The 22,079-nt window shown below is 38.3% G+C and overlaps 2 protein-coding genes across 5 annotated transcripts; one reads left to right on the top strand and one right to left on the bottom strand.

The window, feature by feature from the left end:
- Nucleotides 1-3,561: 3,561 nt before the first annotated feature.
- On the top strand, nucleotides 3,562-5,632 carry LOC106077481 (uncharacterized). Its single transcript, XM_013238228.2, has 2 exons — nucleotides 3,562-3,764; nucleotides 4,470-5,632. The coding sequence occupies exons 1-2, from the start codon at nucleotides 3,704-3,706 to the stop codon at nucleotides 5,465-5,467; spliced, it is 1,059 nt and encodes a 352-aa protein (XP_013093682.2). The 5' UTR covers nucleotides 3,562-3,703; the 3' UTR covers nucleotides 5,468-5,632.
- A 5,061-nt stretch (nucleotides 5,633-10,693) lies between these two features.
- Nucleotides 10,694-21,365, bottom strand: LOC106077505 (uncharacterized). Of its 4 annotated transcripts, none has more exons than XM_056034166.1 (3): nucleotides 21,293-21,365; nucleotides 16,559-16,941; nucleotides 10,694-11,698 (listed from the first exon to the last, which is right to left on the bottom strand). In XM_056034166.1, the coding sequence occupies exon 3, from the start codon at nucleotides 11,559-11,561 to the stop codon at nucleotides 10,716-10,718; it is 846 nt and encodes a 281-aa protein (XP_055890141.1). In that variant the 5' UTR covers nucleotides 11,562-11,698; nucleotides 16,559-16,941; nucleotides 21,293-21,365; the 3' UTR covers nucleotides 10,694-10,715. The 4 variants fall into 4 exon arrangements, with proteins under 4 accessions (XP_055890141.1, XP_055890140.1, XP_055890139.1 ...); XM_056034165.1 differs by lacking the exon at nucleotides 21,293-21,365 and adding an exon at nucleotides 21,114-21,252; XM_056034164.1 differs by lacking the exon at nucleotides 21,293-21,365 and adding an exon at nucleotides 21,084-21,241.
- Between the last annotated feature and the right edge of the window lie 714 nt (nucleotides 21,366-22,079).

Below are 22,079 nucleotides of genomic sequence, written 5' to 3'. Positions count from 1 at the left end.
GTCCTTCACGGAAAGGCATCTACCTCCCAGTGTTATCATTATGGCTAAACCGACGCATACATCATATCGTTGCAGCTTTTATCTATAGGCTACATCCGCCTGAAATCTTAGCAACCTAAAGCTGATAGCAGATTTGCTGGCACCAGATCTGTAGACATCAGACCTACTCATCCTTCAAGAGTCCAAGTAACAACGCTAGCCACAGACTCGTCACTGGCTTAACTGATTGGTAGACGCAGCTCAGCTCTGCAACCATACAAGTTGGACTGCACACGGAGCCTGGATCCACTACGCCAGCCCATCAGCAGACAGCATCAGTATCAGCCACACCAGTCTCACCAGTGCAGCACCGGACCAAAAGCTAAGCAACCAGCCTAATGACACTCAGACCACTTGGTTCTAATATCTGATGATGATAGTCTCCTACATGTAAATACGCTAGATCCCATCCTAGCAACTGTACAGCATTTTACCTTTTAATTATCCTTTGTATAATAAACTGTACATATTTTACATCTAAATATAGCATTTGTTGCCTGCATTATAACGCTGTGCTTGTAGTTTATATGTGCAAGTGTGGATTCTCAAACCATAAAAATCCCCTAGACACCCAAAACGGCCAATACTTTAATCCGACTTGTCACAACATCCCACACATGTTCTTCTCCCCATTAACTGCCATCACTAATAAGTTATGTTTAAAAAATATATCTATCCTACTTTCTATTTTTCTATTCTTTTTTATTCTATTAGCCCCATATGACCCGCGGCCTGAGGGTCTTAGTCTTGGTACTACTGATCTGTTGGATTGGATTTAGATCCATTTCAAACATAGACAATGTTTCCTTCACATTTTCTTATTAAGACAAAAGTAAAGTTTGAAAATGGTTTTACCCGTTTAGCCGACTTAGTCTTCATAATGAGTCCCTTGAGTTTCGTCCTAAGAGAGCTGTGACAGTTCGCGTAATTAAATCCCTCCACTCTTCCCGGTCAGCAGCTGCTCTTCGGAGTATATAACCAGTGAGGCTGGTCTATGCTTCGGTTGTCCAGTCTGCTTTTCTTTGGACGTTTGACTTTCTTCGTGCTTCCATCCTCAGTTCAGCTTTCGTCTCTTCACAGTATTGAGAATTTTGTTTTCTTTTTTGTCTGCCAGAATGTTTACTTGTAAAAGTACAAACTCATTTTCTCTTCTTTTCCTGGTATCAGACACCCAGCATTTTTCTGCAGCATTGACTCTCAAAGGCTTGAATTCTTCTTTCAGCCTCAAAGTTCAGTGTCCAACTTTTACAACCATATAGGAGTACAGAGACCACTAGGGAAGAATATAGTTTTAATTTTACTGGGAAGCTGACGTCACTTTTACAGATTTTCCTCAGTTAGCTCATGACAACGGATAGTCTTGGAGAAGAGATGGGTGCCACTAAGACTTCTTAAACCCTATAAAATGCTATGACAAAAACAAAACCATCAAAAACCTTGACGCATCGGCTGAGGCCCGTATTAACAACGACAGCGCTGAGGTGTCGCAAGGTTTGGGGAGCGAAAATTATGCTAGTGAGACACACATTGAAACTATAAGGTTACCAAAAATGAGCAAAATTATTGGAACATGGAATGTAGCAAACTAAAGGAACTCACAGACAAACTTCAAAGATGTTAATAATACATTCTTAGCCACCAGAAGTCAAATGGACAAGTTGTGGATAAACTACAACAGAAGAAGGTCACAAGATCTGGTACAGTGGCGACCGGAGGATATTCCAGCTACCCGTCGCCTCAGCGTGGCCCTCCTGTGGAAACATCCAGAGGTGGATCTGGACAGGCTAAGAACGAGTAGCGAACCAGGCCTTCTAGCAGGTCTCCCTGGGTGAGCTAATTGCATTATAAGCAGCAAACTTGTTAACAGAATGATAATTGCAATTAAGTATTTAATTAATTAAACCATTTCCACAAAGAATTATTATTAAACGATGCACAAAAATGGAGACATTATCATATACAGAAACATCCATAGCACTCTACAGGGCCTCACAGTAATCGTAATCTATCAATGTTTCTTTTTTTTTTTATCTCTACGTTGAAGTATGAAATCAGTTCATGATGGACTTTGGTTTTACTTCTTTGATACACTCATGCTCCACTCTGACATAGTGCATTTGGCCAATCTTTATGATGTCGTCATCGCTTTATAGGAGTGGGAGAAGTTCCGTAGTTTTGGTTGGATCTTTCGGAAATAAATACTGAAAATACTGGACCTTATTATACTAAGTTTTGCTTGGCTACCCACCTTGGAATAGGACCTTATTATACTAGGTTTTGCTTGGCTACCCACCTTGGAATAGGACCTTATTATACTAGGTTTTGCTTGGCTACCCACCTTGGAATAGGACCTTATTATACTAGGTTTTGCTTGGCTACCCACCTTGGAATAGGACCTTATTATACTAGGTTTTGCTTGGCTACCCACCTTGGAATAGGACCTTATTATACTAGGTTTTGCTTGGCTACCCACCTTGGAATAGGACCTTGTTATACTAGGTTTTGCTTGGCTACCCACCTTGGAATAGGACCTTGTTATACTAGAGGTTTTGCTTGGCTACCCACCTTGGAATAGGGCCTTGTTACACTAGGTTTTGCTTGGCTACCCACCTTGGAATAGGAACTTGTTATACTAGGTTTTGCTTGGCTACCCACCTTGGAATAGGACCTTGTTATACTAGGTTTTGCTTGGCTACCCACCTTGGAATAGGAAAACTTTAAATGTCATAGACTTTGGTAACTTGCAGCCTAACACAAACATGAGAAACTCTTCAAAGTCAACCATGAGGTAAAGTCTTTATTTTGCCCAAAGGTTTCATTCAGCTAAAGGTCCACCAGTGGTTTATTTGTTTGTTAAGCAAAACAGGATGTAAATGACTATGTAAATGACTATGTACACTATTTTCAGCGATGATTTCTGAAATATCCATCCATGTGTGGAATGTGAGTAGATGTGTTGGGATGTGAGGAGAATGTGGGATATTAGAGGAAGATGTGTTGGATGTAATAGGGAAATGTGTGTAATGTGAGAAAGATTACTAATTACCTAAAGCCGGCCCTGGGCATGTCAACAAAGAGGATGCCTGTTTGTGTTGTATGCACTCATGACTTTTGTCTAGATGGTCACGGGTTCAAATTGTGCCTGCCAGTGCCACAATTTCTTTCAGTCCTGCTTGAAGTTAGAGTTAAGACTTAAAAATGTTCAATTCTGAAGTAATTTCCAAAGAAATGTTCAGTTCAGAGTTACTATTTTGACTCCAAATTATGAAGTTGTTGTTTTTTTCTATGGTTGTTTACACGGTGACAATCAACTTTTAGCAAATATTTTCTGTTCAGATTTCTAAAATGTTATTCATATAAAACACGCTATTGAAATGGTAAAACTATGTACAAGATAAAAAGATCAATTTCCTTGACGGTAAATGGGCTGAAGTCATGTTAAATTTATATGAGCGTGTGTGTGATATAATATGAACTTTGTTACTGATAAAACACAGAGTGTCGAGTTCATACAAACTCTTTGTCAGTTATTATCAGATCTATTTTATCATTACAATAACAAGTAAACGCTGTGCAAGACTTCGTACTTACACTTTGGTCCAAAAACTGGTTTTAGTGAGACATTGATTTTGTTTTTGTCTGATGGTAGACAGTGAACAAAGAAATGTTCCACAAGAATTTGATTTGCTTTGTTTTCCTTGTATTACTTTTACTAGGCAGATCAGGTAAAGTATTGCTATATTTTTTAAATCTTCATGTGACCATTTTTATTCCAATGTTAAATTTTTAAATTAGTGTAAATTTTCTGAACTTCAACTGCGGTATTATTACAGCATGTTATAAATATATTTTTTAAAAACTTATTCATAGTCTACATTTCATGCACACATGATTTCCTGTTCTAGTAGATTTCTATTGTGATAGTTTCCAGGTCGGTATGGCTGCCTGGTCTAGCGGCTCGCACTTCGTATGTCCCCAGTTCGAACCCTGCCAACTTTTATGCCCTTCCGTACCGCGGGAGGCTTGGACTAGGATGCAACAATCTTCATTTCTGAAGAAATGTCTAAAACTTGTTAAACAAAAGAAATTGACATGTTTTAGATGACATGGACTTAATGTTGCAATATTACTCGCTATAAGTAATCATTATAACACACTAAAATTTTATTACTCTTGACAAGTTCCCAGAGAATGACGTGCCCCTCTTTTATTTAAAAGTGACATTACAACCGCTCCAGTAAGTGTCCAGGTTCAGTGCGACAACTGCTGGTCTAAGATGGTCAAAGGATGCCTAATAAAGTTTCAATAATAATCAAGTAATAACCAAGTGACGAAGAGATTCGCAAGTGTGCACTATAAATACCTTGTGTAATAGCTGAATTTTCTTTAGAAATGTAATTATAAAATATAATCATTGATTCTAATTACAGAAAGTCTACTAACTGCAGTAGCTACACCGTCGCAACTTAACATAGGTCTGAGCAACTCACTTGATGTTAGATGTTACTACCATTCATCTAACGGGTCTCCCTCAGCACTAGTGTCACTCATAATTGGTCGGTCCAACAATGGAACAGCCTTCGACGACTTGGCTTCCGTAAACGTATTCTCGGGTCAAAAAGTATTTACGACAGAGGGTGTTACAGCGACTAGCGCCATCAACAACAATGGGGAATCTTATCTTAATCTCCATTGGGATTTTCCTGGTGAGTTTGCTTCAGGAAACTACGAGTGCTCTGCCCAGGGACCGGACGATGTCGGCCACAACATCGTCATCACCAACACTACAAGTGTATCCTACAGCAAGCCTGATCAAGACGTTCTTCTGATCAAGATCCGCGAGATGGACGCACTGCTGAAACACCTGCAGGACACAATTTCAGTACTGAGATACAACAACAGTGCCGAAGATATCCGTCTCGCCACCAGCATCTACAACGTTGAGCAATGCTGCATCGCCAACACCAAGAAAACAGATGATATCCTTCTACTCGACAATGTGAGAGACAACACTTACAGAGCCTTACTCTGGAACCTGCAACCTCAATTTATCAGCTACAACCTGAACAACAAATACTTGATATCAAAAGGTATCTTCCAGAGTGTTCAAGACGCAGAGAAACTGTGCAACGCTTTCAACAGCCACCTGGTCGAAATTAACAGCCCAGAAGAATATAATCTTGTCAGTTCTTGGCTTCAGAACACCACAGACATCAACTACGTCTACACGGGCGTCACCAAAGTCGGAAACCAGTGGATGTACAGACACAGCAATAGACCGGTGGACTACTTTAACTGGGCTGACAGTGAACCAAAGACTGGCGCTGAAAATGACTGCATGTTTATGGAAGTCACAATGAATTGGCAAATGTCATCGTACAAGTGCGCTTCCCCAAGTCCAATTCATGCCTTATGTGAAGTTGAATAGAACTCATTGTCTTTTTTAGACCTGTTATTATTTTTAATAAATACTAATTGACATAGGCCTATATATCAGATTTAACTTTATAGACATGATTTAATGATACATCCTTTATTCGTGTTAGCTTGCTTGTAAAGATGAAAATAAAATAAAATATTTTCAAATATTGAATTTGAATTGATGCCATCGCCCCCATCCGACCCCACCATAACGACCAACCATATCGACCAACATACTAGAGGGGGGGGACGAAATAATCTAAAAATAGGTTTAAATTCAAATAATTAGTATATATTATTAACATAAGTAATAAATTCGTATACAAATTGTGTGAATTCTATACTAAAATTCGTCCGCCCCCCCCCCTTGGGGGGGGGGGGTCGGCCCAGTGGGGGGGGGGGGCGAACGCCCCTACCGCCCCCCCCCCTGGATCCGCCAGTGCTCTCACCTGGTATTCTTAAAAAAAACATATTCACCAGTTCAATAAAAGAAGACAATCTAAACGTAATAACACTACGTCTATTTAACTCAGCTCTTACAAGCTCGATCACAATATCAACATACGAAACTATTAAATTCAGAGCTACTAAAACCTGACATTCCCCCCTCCCCCAATAAATAAATACATAAAAGCACGATAATGTTTCGCCCAGGATACCGCCAAAAAAAATGTAGAGGGTTTCAAGAAAAGCAAAGAAAGAGTAAAAAGTGAGTTTGTATCACACAACCAATACGATAACCCCTGACTAGGAAAAAAGGAAACTTCACGCCATCTTCTAGTTTTGTTAAACACAAATACTATTACAACTAAATAGACAGGCCTACAATTTGAATCTCATCAATCTAGTGACATTTCTTACGTGGTCAAAGTCTCGTTATGCCAACACATCAATCAATAGAACAAAATAAATGAGTTCATTAACTATTAGTAATTAATTATTTTGTTTTGTATCTGGAACAAGGGAAAGAAATTTCCCTTGACTGATAAAGTGGTATATGTTGAATGAGTACATTTTAGTTTTGTAGAAAAAAGAAATGTAAATAACTATAGATAACTATAAAACCTATTTTCATAAGCATCTCCATGGCTCAGTGGTTATCGTATTGGTTTGAGCAAACTGAGAAGGCCCTAGCTCTCGAGTTCGAGTTCAGGTCATTCACTTTTTTTTGTTAGAAATACATTTAAAAAGCGATCACCTAGATACCCCGTTCATTCTCCCCTACCCCTTCCCAACTGGTTCAGGCAAGTGAAATGATGATAGCGTTTTGAAAATCTAAAAGCATTAAATTGTGTAAAACAAATACAATTGGTCAAAATATTTCTAATGTTATTATTGTCACATCACAGATCTATCAAAAATTAATCACATGACTGATAAAAAATAATTCATACAACTACACCTTATACAAGTTTGTTTTTTTATTTTATTTTATTTTTTGTAATTTGCCTGTTTAAGGTTAAAAAAACAACAACAACACATTAACGCCAATAGATTCATCAATATATCTTTAATGAATAAAAATCACGATCATTTTCCTTTGGTCTGACTCTCAATAAGGTCTTCCATTGCTCACCTGGTTAAATGTTTAGCTTGAGATTTCACGAGGTGGTACACTACTCTAAGAACTGCTTGGCCAATGTTACTGGGTCCTAGTGAGTCAGTACAACTTTCTATAAGAACTGCTTGGCCAATGTTACTGGGTCCTAGTGAGTCAGTACAACTTTCTATAAGAACTGCTTGGCCAATGTTACTGGGTCCTAGTGAGTCAGTACATCTTTCTATAAGAACTGCTTGGCCAATGTTACTGGGTCCTAATGAGTCATTACAGCTTTCTATAAGAACTGCTTGGCCAATGTTACTGGGTCCTAATGAGTAATTACAACTTTCTATAAGAACTGCTTGGACAATGTTACTGGGTCCTAATAAGTCATTACAACTTTCTATAACAACTGCTTGGCCAATGTTACTGGGTCCTAGTGAGTCAGTACAACTTTCTATAAGAACTGCTTGGCCAATGTTACTGGGTCCTAGTGAGTCAGTACATCTTTCTATAAGAACTGCTTGGCCAATGTTACTGGGTCCTAATGAGTCATTACAGCTTTCTATAAGAACTGCTTGGCCAATGTTACTGGGTCCTAGTGAGTCAGTACAACTTTCTATAAGAACTGCTTGGCCAATGTTACTGGGTCCTAATGAGTCAGTACAACTTTCTATAAGAACTGCTTGTCCAATGTTACTGGGTCCTAGTGAGTCAGTACAACTTTCTATAAGAACTGCTTGGCCAATGTTACTGGGTCCTAGTGAGTCAGTACAACTTTCTATAAGAACTGCTTGTCCAATGTTACTGGGTCCTAGTGAGTCAGTACAACTTTCTATAAGAACTGCTTAACCAATGTTACTGGGTCCTAATGAGTCATTACAACTTTCTATAAGAACTGCTTGGCCAATGTTACTGGGTCCTAGTGAGTCATTACAACTTTCTATAAGAACTGCTTGGCCAGTGTTACTGGGTCCTAGTGAGTCAGTACAACTTTCTATAAGAACTGCTTGGCCAATGTTACTGGGTCCTAGTGAGTCAGTACAACTTTCTATAAGAACTGCTTGGCCAATGTTACTGGGTCCTAGTGAGTCAGTACAACTTTCTATAAGAACTGCTTGGCCAATGTTACTGGGTCCTAATGAATCATTACAACTTTCTATAAGAACTGCTTGGCCAATGTTACTGGGTCCTAGTGAGTCAGTACAACTTTCTATAAGAACTGCTTGGCCAATGTTACTGGGTCCTAGTGAGTCAGTACAACTTTCTATAAGAACTGCTTGGCCAATGTTACTGGGTCCTAATGAGTCATTACAACTTTCTATAAGAACTGCTTGGCCAATGTTACTGGGTCCTAGTGAGTCAGTACAGCTTTCTATAAGAACTGCTTGGCCAATGTTACTGGGTCCTAGTGAGTCATTACAACTTTCTATAAGAACTGCTTGGCCAATGTTACTGTGTACTAGTGAATCATTACAACTTTCTATAAGAACTGCTTGGACAATGTTACTGGGTCCTAGTGAGTCAGTACAACTTTCTATAAGAACTGCTTGGACAATGTTACTGGGTCCAAGTGAGTCATTACAACATTTTATAAGAACTGCTTGGCCAATGTTACTGGGTCCTAGTGAGTCAGTACAACTTTCTATAAGAACTGCTTGGCCAATGATACTAGTCCTAGTGAGTCAGTACAACTTTCTCGTGTTGAGGAAGACATTTCTTAGTTTGACTTAGCCCGTAAGGTAAGAAGAAATGTTTGACTTAGCCCGTAAAGTAAGAGGAAATGTTTGACTTAGCCCGTAAGGTAGGAGGAAATGTTTGACTAAGCCCGTAAGGTAGGAGGACATGTTTGACTTAGCCCTTAAGGTAGGAGGACATGTTTGACTTAGCCCTTAAGGTAGGAGGAAATGTTTGACTAAGCCCGTAAGGTAGGAGGACATGTTTGACTTAGCCCGTAAGGTAGGAGGAAATGTTTGACTTAGCCCGTAAGGTAAGAGGAAATGTTTGACTTAGCCCTTAAGGTAAGAGGAAATGTTTGACTTAGCCCGTAAGGTAAGTGGAAATGTTTGACTTAGCCCGTAAGGTAAGAGGAAATGTTTGACTTAGCCCGTAAGGTAAGAGGAAATGTTTGACTTAGCCCTTAAGGTAAGAGGAAATGTTTGACTTAGCCCGTAAGGTAAGAGGAAATGTTTGACTTAGCCCGTAAGGTAAGAGGAAATGTTTGACTTAGCCCGTAAGGTAAGAGGAAATGTTTGACTTAGCCCGTAAGGTAGAAGGAAATGTTTGACTTAGCCCGTAAGGTAGAAGGAAATGTTTGACTTAGCCCGTAAGGTAGAAGGAAATGTTTGACTTAGCCCGTAAGGTAGGAGGAAATGTTTGACTTAGCCCGTAAGGTAAGAGGAAATGTTTGACTTAGCCCGTAAGGTAAGAGGAAATGTCTGACTTAGCCCTTAAGGTAAAAGGAAATGTTTGACTTAGCCCGTGAGGTAAGAGGAAATGTTTGACTTAGCCCGTGAGGTAAGAGGAAATGTTTGACTTAGCCAGTAAGGTAAGTGGAAATGTTTGACTTAGCCCGTAAGGTAAGAGGAAATGTTTGACTTAGCCCGTAAGGTAAGAGGAAAGATGTGCTTCCCTTCCTCGTCTTTCGGAACCATTTCATGAGTAAAAGTCGTTTGAGTCTTTGTTTGTGAAATGGTTTGTTGGAGTACAATCATAGATGATGAACATAGCATTAGTTGCTCTGATAGTATTTTTTTTAAAGAACTAATACATTAACTCCAAATGATTGTTTGAAATCGTTCATCTCTGTATAAATATGTAATATTGTATTAAGGGCAAGAAGTTATAATGGTTTAAAATGAATGAGTTCCACTTGAGGAGCCAAAACCCTGAGTCCGACTTCAAGTTGTACAACTTTTTGAAAACCTTTAAAAAAAAAAGCGTTCACTATCACAAGTACGCAGATCTTCTTTCTCCCCAACGTCTGTTCCAACTGGTCCAGGTAAGTGATAGATCTTAGAGTAGAGAGAAAGTGATAGGATCATAGCGTAGTGAGAAAGTGATAGGATCATAGCGTAGTGAGAAAGTGATAGGATCATAGCGTAGTGAGAAAGTGATAGGATCATAGCGTAGTGAGAAAGTGATAGGATCATAGCGTAGTGAGAAAGTGATAGGATCATAGCGTAGTGAGAAAGTGATAGGATCATAGCGTAGTGAGAAAGTGATAGGATCATAGCGTAGTGAGAAAGTGATAGGATCATAGCGCAGTGAGAAAGTGATAGGATCATAGCGTAGTGAGAAAGTGATAGGATCATAGCGTAGTGAGAAAGTGATAGGATCATAGCGTAGTGAGAAAGTGATAGGATCATAGCGTAGTGAGAAAGTGATAGGATCATAGCGTAGTGAGAAAGTGATAGGATCATAGCGTAGTGAGAAAGTGATAGGTGAGAAAGTGATAGGATCATAGCGTAGTGAGTAAGTGATAGGATCATAGCGTAGTGAGAAAGTGATAGGTGAGTAAGTGATAGGATCAAGGGCAGTGAGAAAGTGATAGGATCATAGCGTAGTGAGTAAGTGATAGGTGAGAAAGTGATAGGATCTTAGCGTAGTGAGAAAGTGATAGGATCATAGCGCATTGAGAAAGTGATTGGACATTGAATGACATTGATATACTGATACAAAACTAAAATGCCATAAAGGTTTTTTTTTTTTTTAATTAAACGTTAAGTGAATCTGAAGAAAACATTGGAAATTCACACAAAGCATAAAACTGATAGAAACTAGATGTACAAGGGAAACTGAACATCTTTAAGTTGGACCTATATTGTAAATACATACAGTCATAATTTGTCAGTGGATTGGGCTCACCATAATCCCAGTTGAAGTAGCTGACATTCCTGAAACTGTGGCTATAACGCCAGGTGTTACCGTATTTTCTAGCTCCAAGGAAAATGCCCAAAGCGTTCGTGGAATTCAAGAGTAAAAAATCTCTGATCACGTGATATTGTTCAGCTGAAGTGATCTCCACAAGATATCCGTCATATCTGTTACACACAGCCGCTGCTTCAGTGATGTTACTTGAGTTCTCCTTGGATAGAAAATAGCTGTTGTTGACTACGTGTGCAAAGACACTGTGTAACAAGACGTCAACTTTTCTGGAGTTGGCATTGCAGCACTCTTTCAAATGTGCGTTTTCTCTGAGCAGTGTGGTTACAACCGCACTGTAGTTTCTCAGCTCATCCATCTTGTTCTGGAGAGCTTTCAATGCGTTGTCCATTTCATGAATCTTATTCAGTAGGACATCCTGGTCTGGTTTAGTGTAGTCCACACTGGTAAGGTTGTTGATGAGAATGTCGTGTCCAATGGTATCTGACCCGTGAGCAGTGCACTGGTAAGTCCCAACCGCAGACATTGTTGGGTAGTCCCAGTGGAGATTTATAAATGAGTCTCCATAGGTGTCTACACGACCGGTTCCTGTGACAGCTTCAGTGGTAAACAAAGTCACAATGTTTCCTGTGAAAACATTGATCAGAGCCAACTCTTGAAAGTCCGTTGCGTTCATTGAACGAGAGATACTCAGGGCGACAAGGGCTTCAAGGGACTGTCCTTTAGTGCGAGTATAGGAACATAGAACATCCAGTGAGTTAGTGAGACCAACGTCTATAGTTGATGGAGAAGACGAGACACTTAATAAACAATCTGGAATGAAAGATCATAAAAATTAAATCGGCTCCTTTTCTAAAAAAAAACCCCAACACACAACGTAGATTTATGGAAAGTTTACTAACGAAAATAAAATATTTAGAGTCAACAAAAATATTTAAAAAATCGGATAAACTATTTATAATGTGAAAACGTTTAAAATTAAATAGCAAAAATAAATCATTTCATCCTTTCTATCCTTATCTTGAGGTGCAATTGAATGCCAGAAACTCTGTATACACAGTTTAAATAATATGACAACACATTTTGGCTTATGATATAAATGATAAATTAGATGTAAACTAGATAGTCTAGGAGAGATTTCATGTTTATTTGATAGATAGATAGATAGATAGATAGATAGATAGATAGATAGATAGATAGATAGATAGATAGATAGATAACGTTACCCTATCGTATCCTTGATTTGCTTGCCATTGTACAAATAATAAAACAATAGAGAGTCATGTTCATGAAAAACAAAGAACATTGATTATCTCCCACCTGACACCCATACTTCTGAAGTAATACTTTAAAATGGTGTATTTCTGTACACAACAACAAAATGGCCGAGCTATGTCCTATACGAAACAAAACGTGGTCAGAAGACAAACAAGGTAAACGATGCAGCACTAAATCTGAGATCGAACTTTCTAAATCTAGTGTTTGAGATCTAACTGCAAGAAAGTCTCGGACGCACAAACAGACTAAAACCAAACCAATAGCCACTCTTTCCCCTTCCCTTCGTGAGCTGCTAAAAACATTGGATTGACATACCAGAACATTGGACGAGAAAGCAGACAGCTATAAAACTTCCTAAACTAGACATTTTCTCTTTGTCATCTGTAAGTCAAATAATTAGTGAATTCATCTGCTGCTTTAATCATCATTATATAGTACCTATTTAGAACTTGGGCCCGCATATTATATAGATAATACACTAGATTAGGAAATAATATTTCCATTGCAACATATCTCACTCATGCTGTGTCATAAAGGGCCAATAACTTAAAAGGCGGACACCTTTTCTGGATTGTGAATTATTGATATATAAATTGAAAAAAGTATAACGTAGTAGTGCGCGAGTGGGAGTCTCCTATATGTATTAACGAGCATCAAATGACTTAAATAGTAACTCACTTAGAAGCGCTCTTTAGGGAAAGATAACATCCACTAAAATATGGAAGCTCTAAAACTATGATGACGGTGTCATTCCCATGTTTTTGTCTTTAACGTAATTTAGCGTTACTGTAAGAGGCTTCTCTGTGCGTTACTGTAAGAGGCTTCTCTGTGCGTTACTGTAAGAGGCTTCTCTGTGCGTTACTGTAAGAGGCTTCTCTGTGCGTTAGACTGTCTCTAACCCATTTCTGTTTTAAGCCTTTAATGTACCTTATACTCGTCTAACTATTGAGTCTTGAATGTACATTATGTCATTTTGTGTCCTGATATGTCTTGTTAAGCCTGGAAATAAACAAGTGATAACAAGACAAATTGCTGGCTCATAATGAACATGATCTCCAGAACGCGGTCAACGAATTTGCATATACTGCCGCCTCTTTCAGTTTATCTATAAACTTCGGGAAAACAGAACTCAAGTTCCAGAAGTCACCCAATAAATCTACTCAGCCCCAAAGATCTCCGTAAACGACAGTCACCTAACGTGGTAGACCACTTCACATATCTGGGTAGTATAGTGCCAAATGACGCCTCACTTTCAAGGGAAGCTGATAACCATCTGGCCTGGGCAGTCTTTTTTGGTGAGCTAAAAGGTGGTCGAGGTAACAGAGGCGCCCCACGGAAACGCTTCAAAGACCAATTAGGCGTCAACTTTCCTTGGTTGAGATAGAAGAGAGCACCTGGTTGCATGCGGCCGGCGGCCTCAGAACGAGACAGCTGGAGGTCACTCTCAAAGGTCACGGGATACACATTTGAGACCAAAAGAAAATCCGCTGCCGAGGACAAACGCAGACGGCTAAAAGAAAATCTAAATCGACCACCTGTGGACAATGGTTATGCTTGCCCTGGATGTGGCAAAATATGTAGGTCACAGCTGGGGCTGCGAAGCAACGGGAAATACTGCATTCCTCACTAATCGTCGAACTCGAAAACAAGCATTATTACTAATTAATTAATTAATGAGACAAAAGTAACAGAATAAAGATACCCCAAAAAATGAATACGTCAAATATTCCTATACAATTGACGTCACATATTCCTACAAAATTGACATTTATATATTCGTGACTAATCTCACTCGTCTGACAACTGAGGGCAAACGTTTTGATGAGTTACTAAGCATTGTACTATCAGATTACGTGTGACATGTCGCAACTGGGTTTGCGTGTTCACGCGAAATGCTGAACTTATTCTTAATCTTCGGAATCAAAGATTGTGACTTATTGATCTTCGTAAGTGAATTCTCATCATTATGATAGCATCAACTGAACAGCTACGGACAGAATGTGTCTGTGTATCTTATTCCAATAACTGTAAGGTCTCCTTACAGCGTGATCTATTCATTTCTGTAAGGTCTCCGTACAGCGTGATCTATTCATTTCTGTAAGGTCTCCTTACAGCGTGATCTATTCATTTCTGTTCAATCAACGCAAATAAGCAAACATACGCCAGGACACTACAATACAAGTTGGTAAAAGGGAAAGCGATATCTATCTATCTATCTATCTATCTATCTATCTATCTATCTATCTATCTATCTATCTATCTATCTATCTGTCTATCTATCTGTCTGTCTATCTATCTATCTATCTATCTATCTATCTATCTGTCTGTCTGTCTGTCTATCTATCTATCTATCTATCTATCTATCTATCTATCTATCTATCTATCTATCTATCTGTCTGTCTATCTATCTATCTATCTATCTATCTATCTATCTATCTATCTGTCTATCTATCTAGATAAATACATAGAGATATATCGTTCCTCCATTTTGATACGATGATGACTTTTTTTGTCAAGGGGGGGGGGAGGTGAGGGTTTGCTCTGCAGTTTCCTGCCTCCTCGTGTGGGTGGTGAGATGTTTATAGCCTGGGATGTTCGGGTCTGATGCACAGTGGGCAAGTTATTTCACTGGAACTTGTCTAGATGTTCTACTCTGGTGCTTTTCTTTTGTTATCTTTGTCTTCGTCAACGTTTGCACTTTCATAACATTCAGGCATGTTAAGCAGCTATGTCAAATAATGTCTGTTTTTGGTGGGGATCTAAAGAACTGAAAAAAAATGATATTTTGTGCTCAATAATGTTGTAAATTCTTTGTCAAAATCTGTCCCTTGACTTTCGTCCGTAGAAGTGCTCTACGGTTCTTTAATCAAAGCACTCCACTTGTCACGATCAGCAGTACTAAGGAACATTTAAAATCAGTCAGAGTACTTTCTCCTATTTCGCCAATTATCTTCTCTTTTCTAGAGCCATATAACTACAGAAATTGATAAGTAATGATTACTATAGTCTAATTTAATTGATTAATCTCAAATTCTAGACTTTGTGACACCAAAGAAGAAAACTGGTCTCTGAAGAAAAAAATGAAATGGAACAAATTGTAGTGCCATATGTGGCCATCTTGACAGTCGTGTGTTATATTTATGACATTTGATTGTCAAAGAGTGCATTTAGAATAGTTTAGCGGAGCGAGTGTAAGGTAATTACAATCAATAACTACGTTTTCAAGAACGAAAATATAGATTTTAGAACATTTAGAGAAGACCAAAAAAAAAAAGTATCTCTTATACTAATGACGGTGCAAGGTTGCTAAACAACTTGCTCAATACTCGAATTTCAGTTCCGGATTTAAGGGAGGGCAAGCGGGACTATTGCCCAGGAAATCCACATAAAAGCAGTACCCACAATATCAAAATCCATATTTCCATGAGTCAGCAACTTTACCCGGTATTTTCGCATTTTAGGCGGCCCCCGAAAGGGAAAAGACGCTATTAGTTTTGTGTGGAATGTTTGTCCGTCAGTCCGTCCCATTTAGATCTCGTCAACTAGAAAAGATAGTGAAAATCCGACATCATAATATTTTAGAATTTAGACCATTCAAAGTTCTGATGCAACGGCTACTTTTTTCTTTTTTGAAAGCGAAAAATTTTATTTTTAATTCGACAATGCAAGTAGTTTTTTTCATAAAAATACACCACTTTTACAACTATTCACTGTTAGTAGTAACAGACACGGGAGGCTCTTTAGTAGGAGGGATAGACATTCGCCATATTTTCAACACATTTATGCAAACGGTTTTAGATTTTTATATTTTTTTGCTATAGTGGTATTGTTTTGTCATATTAACTACACATTTACAGAAAAAAAATGTTTACTATTTTTTAAAGAGAAAAAATCTATTTAGTATGCATATAAGTTGGACATAATTTAAAACAACAATTAATATGTACTTTCGCATATTATCGCGTGAACTATAGCGTATATGCTATAGTGCTGATCAATTAACTAAAGAAAAATTATATATTTTTTTACGGAAATGTTTTTTTTCTTGAGGATTTGAATAAAAGATTGACCCTTTTCAAAAAAATTATGTCAATTAGATATTCATTATAAGACATTAGTAAGGCCAGGTTCACATCTAACTTTACATTCACTTTCACCTATCCTTTTGTCTGATGGACCGCTGGGGCACTACACAAGATCTGTCAACCTTCTTTCTCAATTCTTCTCTGTCATTTGTCTTTGATAGAATTTCTTTCTGATGTTCTTTCTGAAAATATTGAAACCTGCCTTTTTACCTGCCTGGCTGGACCACTTCGGGGGCCGATTTTGAGTTTGTGTTTCCACACAAACTGTCTTTGTAATCCGATGATTTTAAAGCTTATTATTTTTTTTTACCTTTTTAGCCATTCCTTAGTCTGTTGGGCCGTTGAGCACCATCTAAGATTCGTCAACCGTTTTTCTCCTATCCTCTGTATCTTTTGCCTTAGTTAGAAGCTCTTTCAATGGTTTGCCAGTCCATTCTTTTATGTTGTCCTCCCATCGATTTCTTTGTCTGCCTCTTCTTCTTTTTTTCTTGGTACTGTTCCATGAAGGAACGTCTTAGCGAGCCCCAAGGATCTTGTAATATAGCCATAGATTTTTAACTTGCTTTTTTTTCGATAGTTAGCAGGTCATCGTGGGGTCCAGTCGCTGCAGTAACTCTGTCTCTAAACTCTTGGTTTGTGATGCGGTCTTTGAACGTGATACCTAGGATCGTTCTGTTGCATCAGTTTATTATACTGTGGATAAAAATAAGACTTTTAGGTGAGAATGGGAGTGAACATTGTTTTGTAAATCTATACTATAATGCAGAAAGTAAAGTGTATGTTTGTATGGGTGTATGAATGTCCATAATAAAAAAAATCTAAACCGTTTGACCAATCTTGACAAAACTTGGCATAAATGTTCCTTGGGTACTAACTGGAACCTTGGCGTATGTATAGTAGCTATGGGCGCCCGTAGGATTTTTTCCAGGGGGGGGGGGGTGCAAGTTGCCATCTACGGTTCAAAATAGTAGCTTCCATTTTCTTGATACGGAATAAATTAAAGAAAGTAATTGGTTCCCCCTCCCCCTCCATATACGATACATAGTGAACTGCAAATATTTGTTTCAAATTAAATAACATATTAAACATTTGAACAAACTATTTATTGTACGCGTTGTTAAGTTTCGGCCCATGCCTCCCTTCGGTCGATCTAACAAAAATTGATAACAACGAATTGCAATTAACATCCGCCAAACAAATCATCTCAAAATTTTATTACAAAATTGCATTACTTCAGGAACAAAAGTCAGATTATTTGCAGACGATTGCATAATATATATAACAATAAAAACAACACAAGACACAGATATTTTACAGAGAGAATTAGATGAATTACAGAAATGGGAATCAAATTGGAGCATGTCTTTCCACCCAGAAAAATGTCAGTTGTTAAGAGTAACAAAAAAACTAAAACTAATTAATTTCACTTATCTTATTCATGGCAAACCAGTAACACAGACTAAAAACGCAAAATACCTAGGTGTTATAATAAATGAAAAACTGTCATGGAATCCACATATTGATGAAACTATAAAAAAATCAAACAAAGCAATAGGGTTTATTAAAAGAAATTTCTATAAATCAAATAAGAACATAAAACTAAAATGTTATTTAACATTGGTTAGGCCAATAATAGAATATGCATCCTCCGTTCGGGACCCCTCAACTCAAGAAAACATTAAGAAACTGGAACAGACACAAAATAGAGCAGTGAGATTCATAACAAATGAATATTATCACTTGACTAGAGTAACACCTTTAGTAAAATCACTAAATTTAGAAAGCCTTCAGGACAGAAGGCTCAAAAGTAAAGTAGCAATCATACACAAAACACTGAACCATAATCTTCAAATACAAAAACAAAATTTAATAAAATACTCTGAAAGACACAAAGATAAAGGCACATTCCTCATCCCATATGCTAGGACAAATTTGTACAAATACTCCTTCTTCCCTAGTGCTATTAGAGCATGGAATGGGTTGCCTGAGCTAGCCGGGAAAACCAGTGACTTGGCAGAATTTAAGTCATTGGTTAATATGCATGACTAAATGCATGACGCGTAGGACGTAATCATCTTCTTTTTTTGAAGTAACGTCTGTATTATATAAGATAAGATAAAAATTTGACTGGGTGCTTATTTCTCACTCCCTCGTGTCTCACACTAACAGGTAAAAATAAAACTGTTGCGGAAAATAGAAAGTCTTCTTCATGACATCAACAGCATTACAAACATCTGAAACGTTAAATAGGGTTATTGAAAACAAGGTTAAATCTGTGAGACGCATACGGACAAATGCTGCTTTAAGATATTTTTCACAAATCCTTACCTGAACACAGTTCTGATTTCTAGCCATCACGGTGCAGCTTTAATAGCCTTGGCCAAGTAATTTGACCATGTCTAGACCGTGTATTCGCTGACAATGACGTTAGACACTGACAGTGTGTTTCTCTGAACGACAGGAACGAAACCAGTAAATTTTTGTTCCAATACAAGCGCCATCAACAAACCGATACGTGTCTGAGTATCATCACCAACATACCGATACGTGTCTCAGTATCATCACTAACATACCGATACGTGTCTCAGTATCATCACCAACATACCGATACGTGTCTGAGTATCATCACCAACATACCGATACGTGTCTCAGTATCATCACCAACATACCGATACGTGTCTGAGTATCATCATCAACATACCGATACGTGTCTCAGTATCATCACCAACATACCGATACGTGTCTGAGTATCATCACCAACATACCGATACGTGTCTGAGTATCATCACCAACATACCGATACGTGTCTCAGTATCATCATCAACATACCGATACGTGTCTGAGTATCATCACCAACATACCGATACGTGTCTCAGTATCATCATCAACATACCGATACGTGTCTGAGTATCATCATCAACATACCGATACGTGTCTGAGTATCATCACCAACATACCGATACGTGTCTGAGTATCATCATCAACATACCGATACGTGTCTGAGTATCATCATCAACATACCGATACGTGTCTGAGTATCATCACCAACATACCGATACGTGTCTGAGTATCATCACCAACATACCGATACGTGTCTGAGTATCATCATCAACATACCGATACGTGTCTGAGTATCATCACCAACATACCGATACGTGTCTGAGTATCATCATCAACATACCGATACGTGTCTGAGTATCATCATCAACATACCGATACGTGTCTCAGTATCATCACCAACATACCGATACGTGTCTGAGTATCATCACCAACATACGGATACGTGTCTGAGTATCATCACCAACATACCGATACGTGTCTGAGTATCATCACCAACATACCGATACGTGTCTGAGTATCATCATCAACATACCGATACGTGTCTCAGTATCATCACCAACATACCGATACGTGTCTGAGTATCATCACCAACATACCGATACGTGTCTGAGTATCATCACCAACATACCGATACGTGTCTCAGTATCATCATCAACATACCGATACGTGTCTGAGTATCATCACCAACATACCGATACGTGTCTCAGTATCATCATCAACATACCGATACGTGTCTGAGTATCATCATCAACATACCGATACGTGTCTGAGTATCATCACCAACATACCGATACGTGTCTGAGTATCATCATCAACATACCGATACGTGTCTGAGTATCATCATCAACATACCGATACGTGTCTGAGTATCATCACCAACATACCGATACGTGTCTGAGTATCATCATCAACATACCGATACGTGTCTGAGTATCATCACCAACATACCGATACGTGTCTGAGTATCATCATCAACATACCGATACGTGTCTGAGTATCATCACCAACATACCGATACGTGTCTGAGTATCATCACCAACATACCGATACGTGTCTGAGTATCATCACCAACATACCGATACGTGTCTGAGTATCATCACCAACATACCGATACGTGTCTCAGTATCATCACCAACATACCCAGCAACTGCAGTCATTCACGATGCTGCTGCTTGTATTTTTATTTTCCGTTCATTCAAATCAACGTTTTGACTAGGACGATGGCATATGATGGTATACCGTTCTAACCACACATGTCATCTCTGCAAGGGCCTTTATCTTCAGCTGCAAAGAGTAGGTCATATCCGACCGAATTTGACGACGGAGCCAACAAAAAAGCTAGCTGTAGCATCCATACTCTCCCGACTTGACTAATTCAACGCCGTGCTAGCAGGTAGACCCGAAGACAAGGTAGCCAAGCTGCAGCGAATTCAGAACAACACCACACGAATAGTTCATAGGAAAACAAGACTAGATTCTGCTTTTGTTCACTTGCGCACACTCCATTGGCTTCCTGTGAAAGCAAGATTTGACTACAAGGTGGGCACACTTTGTCATCAGTGCATCTACAATAAAGAAATGCCCTTAGTGAACTGATCACTCCATATGTCTCTCAGAGAGCACTGCGCTCCATGGACTCAAAACTTCTAGTAATGCCACGTTTTTCTCTCCAAAGTTACGGTTTGCGGGCTTTTTCAGTAAACGGACCAAAGGTGTGGAACTCACTCCCCAGTGATCTCAGACAGACAACATGCTACACAACATTCAAGAAGATCATTAAGACATCTGTTCAAAACTTCTTTAGATTAGTTTGTCATTTTAGCTCTCGTGTTTATGTTTGTAATGTTATCATAGCGCTTTGAACCTACCTTGTTAACAGCGCTCTATAAATTAAACTATTATTATTATTATTATTTAAAGCTTTCTTATATACTCTTCAATCGCAAACTGGTGGACGTGTTTAACCTGCTATTTTATCGAGCACTAAAACTGACCTCAACTCCGCAAGACGTAAATACATTTACCAATATGACCGCACTCTTTATTCTTCTTCAAAGAAACTTTCACATTGATCCTATCGAAAGAAAGTCAGCAAGGATTTCAACTCCAAGGCAGAAAAAAAAATGTATCCTATTCTAGGCCTTCACTAAATATAATACTATCTCTAATTATGTGCAAGTGAAAACAAATTGTCACGACTTACGTGCCACAGAATAGTTCACACTTTTGATAGCACAACAAATTGCAAGCCTATAAGAAAAGCGTACGTGGTCAGCCATCAACACCTGATTAGCTTATTCTTATTCTAGTTTGTTACAATAATAGTTTATCCTTACAGCTGTACTTCAGCGGAAGCACAACTTGTTGAATTGCTACCTCTAGGAAATTATTATTGTTTTAAATTGGCTAAAATTTGGCTACTAGAATCTAGAGGGGTGCACGTATATAGTCGGCCATCTATTCCTGATAAGCCGGAGGCTAGTTAACTCCAACATTAACTTATCCTTATGATTGTACTACATTGGACGTACTATTTATTGCTCAGTGGCTACTAAGAAGTTCATTGATTTGATAATGCACAAGATTGTCTAGAGTTTGGCTACTCGGAATTTTTAAAACATCTTATATATTTTTTTTCAAAAATGAAAAGAGGTAGAAGAATTGATAAATTATCTTTTAAAACCATATATGAAAAATGGAAAATTGTATGGGAACATTGATAAAATAGAGGAGAATCTTTCCCTTAAATTTTAGAGTTGGCAAACTGTCCTGCTTTTAAAAAAATGGTGTCGGTCTATTTTGTGATCTTAACATAAAAAGAGCGTCTTCATAAATAAATTACATATACTGAAATTGTAAATTTTGGCAGTCATGGGCTTGGGTCATAGCGCAGTGGCTCCCTAATGGTATGGTATGTTTGGTCTCTATTCTACTTGACCAGTTTGAAAGTTATGTTTTTTTTTAATTTAGACTTAGCATTCTCCTTCCTA

The sequence above is a fragment of the Biomphalaria glabrata genome, chromosome 6 (assembly GCF_947242115.1).
Source record: "Biomphalaria glabrata chromosome 6, xgBioGlab47.1, whole genome shotgun sequence".
NCBI lineage: Eukaryota > Metazoa > Mollusca > Gastropoda > Planorbidae > Biomphalaria > Biomphalaria glabrata.
The sequence above is the reverse complement of the archived record's forward strand: the minus strand, read 5'-3'. Positions and strand labels throughout refer to the sequence as shown.

Coding starts and splice junctions, on each gene's coding strand:
- LOC106077481 (XM_013238228.2), top strand. CDS start 3,704: ATGTTCCACAAGAATTTGATTTGCTTTGTTTTCCTTGTATTACTTTTA. Junction 3,765..4,469: donor ACTTTTACTAGGCAGATCAG/GTAAAGTATTGC, acceptor TTCTAATTACAG/AAAGTCTACTAACTGCAGTA.
- LOC106077505 (XM_013238245.2), bottom strand. CDS start 12,530: ATGTCTAGTTTAGGAAGTTTTATAGCTGTCTGCTTTCTCGTCCAATGT. Junction 11,699..12,478: donor CTTTCTCGTCCAATGTTCTG/GTATGTCAATCC, acceptor CTTTCATTCCAG/ATTGTTTATTAAGTGTCTCG.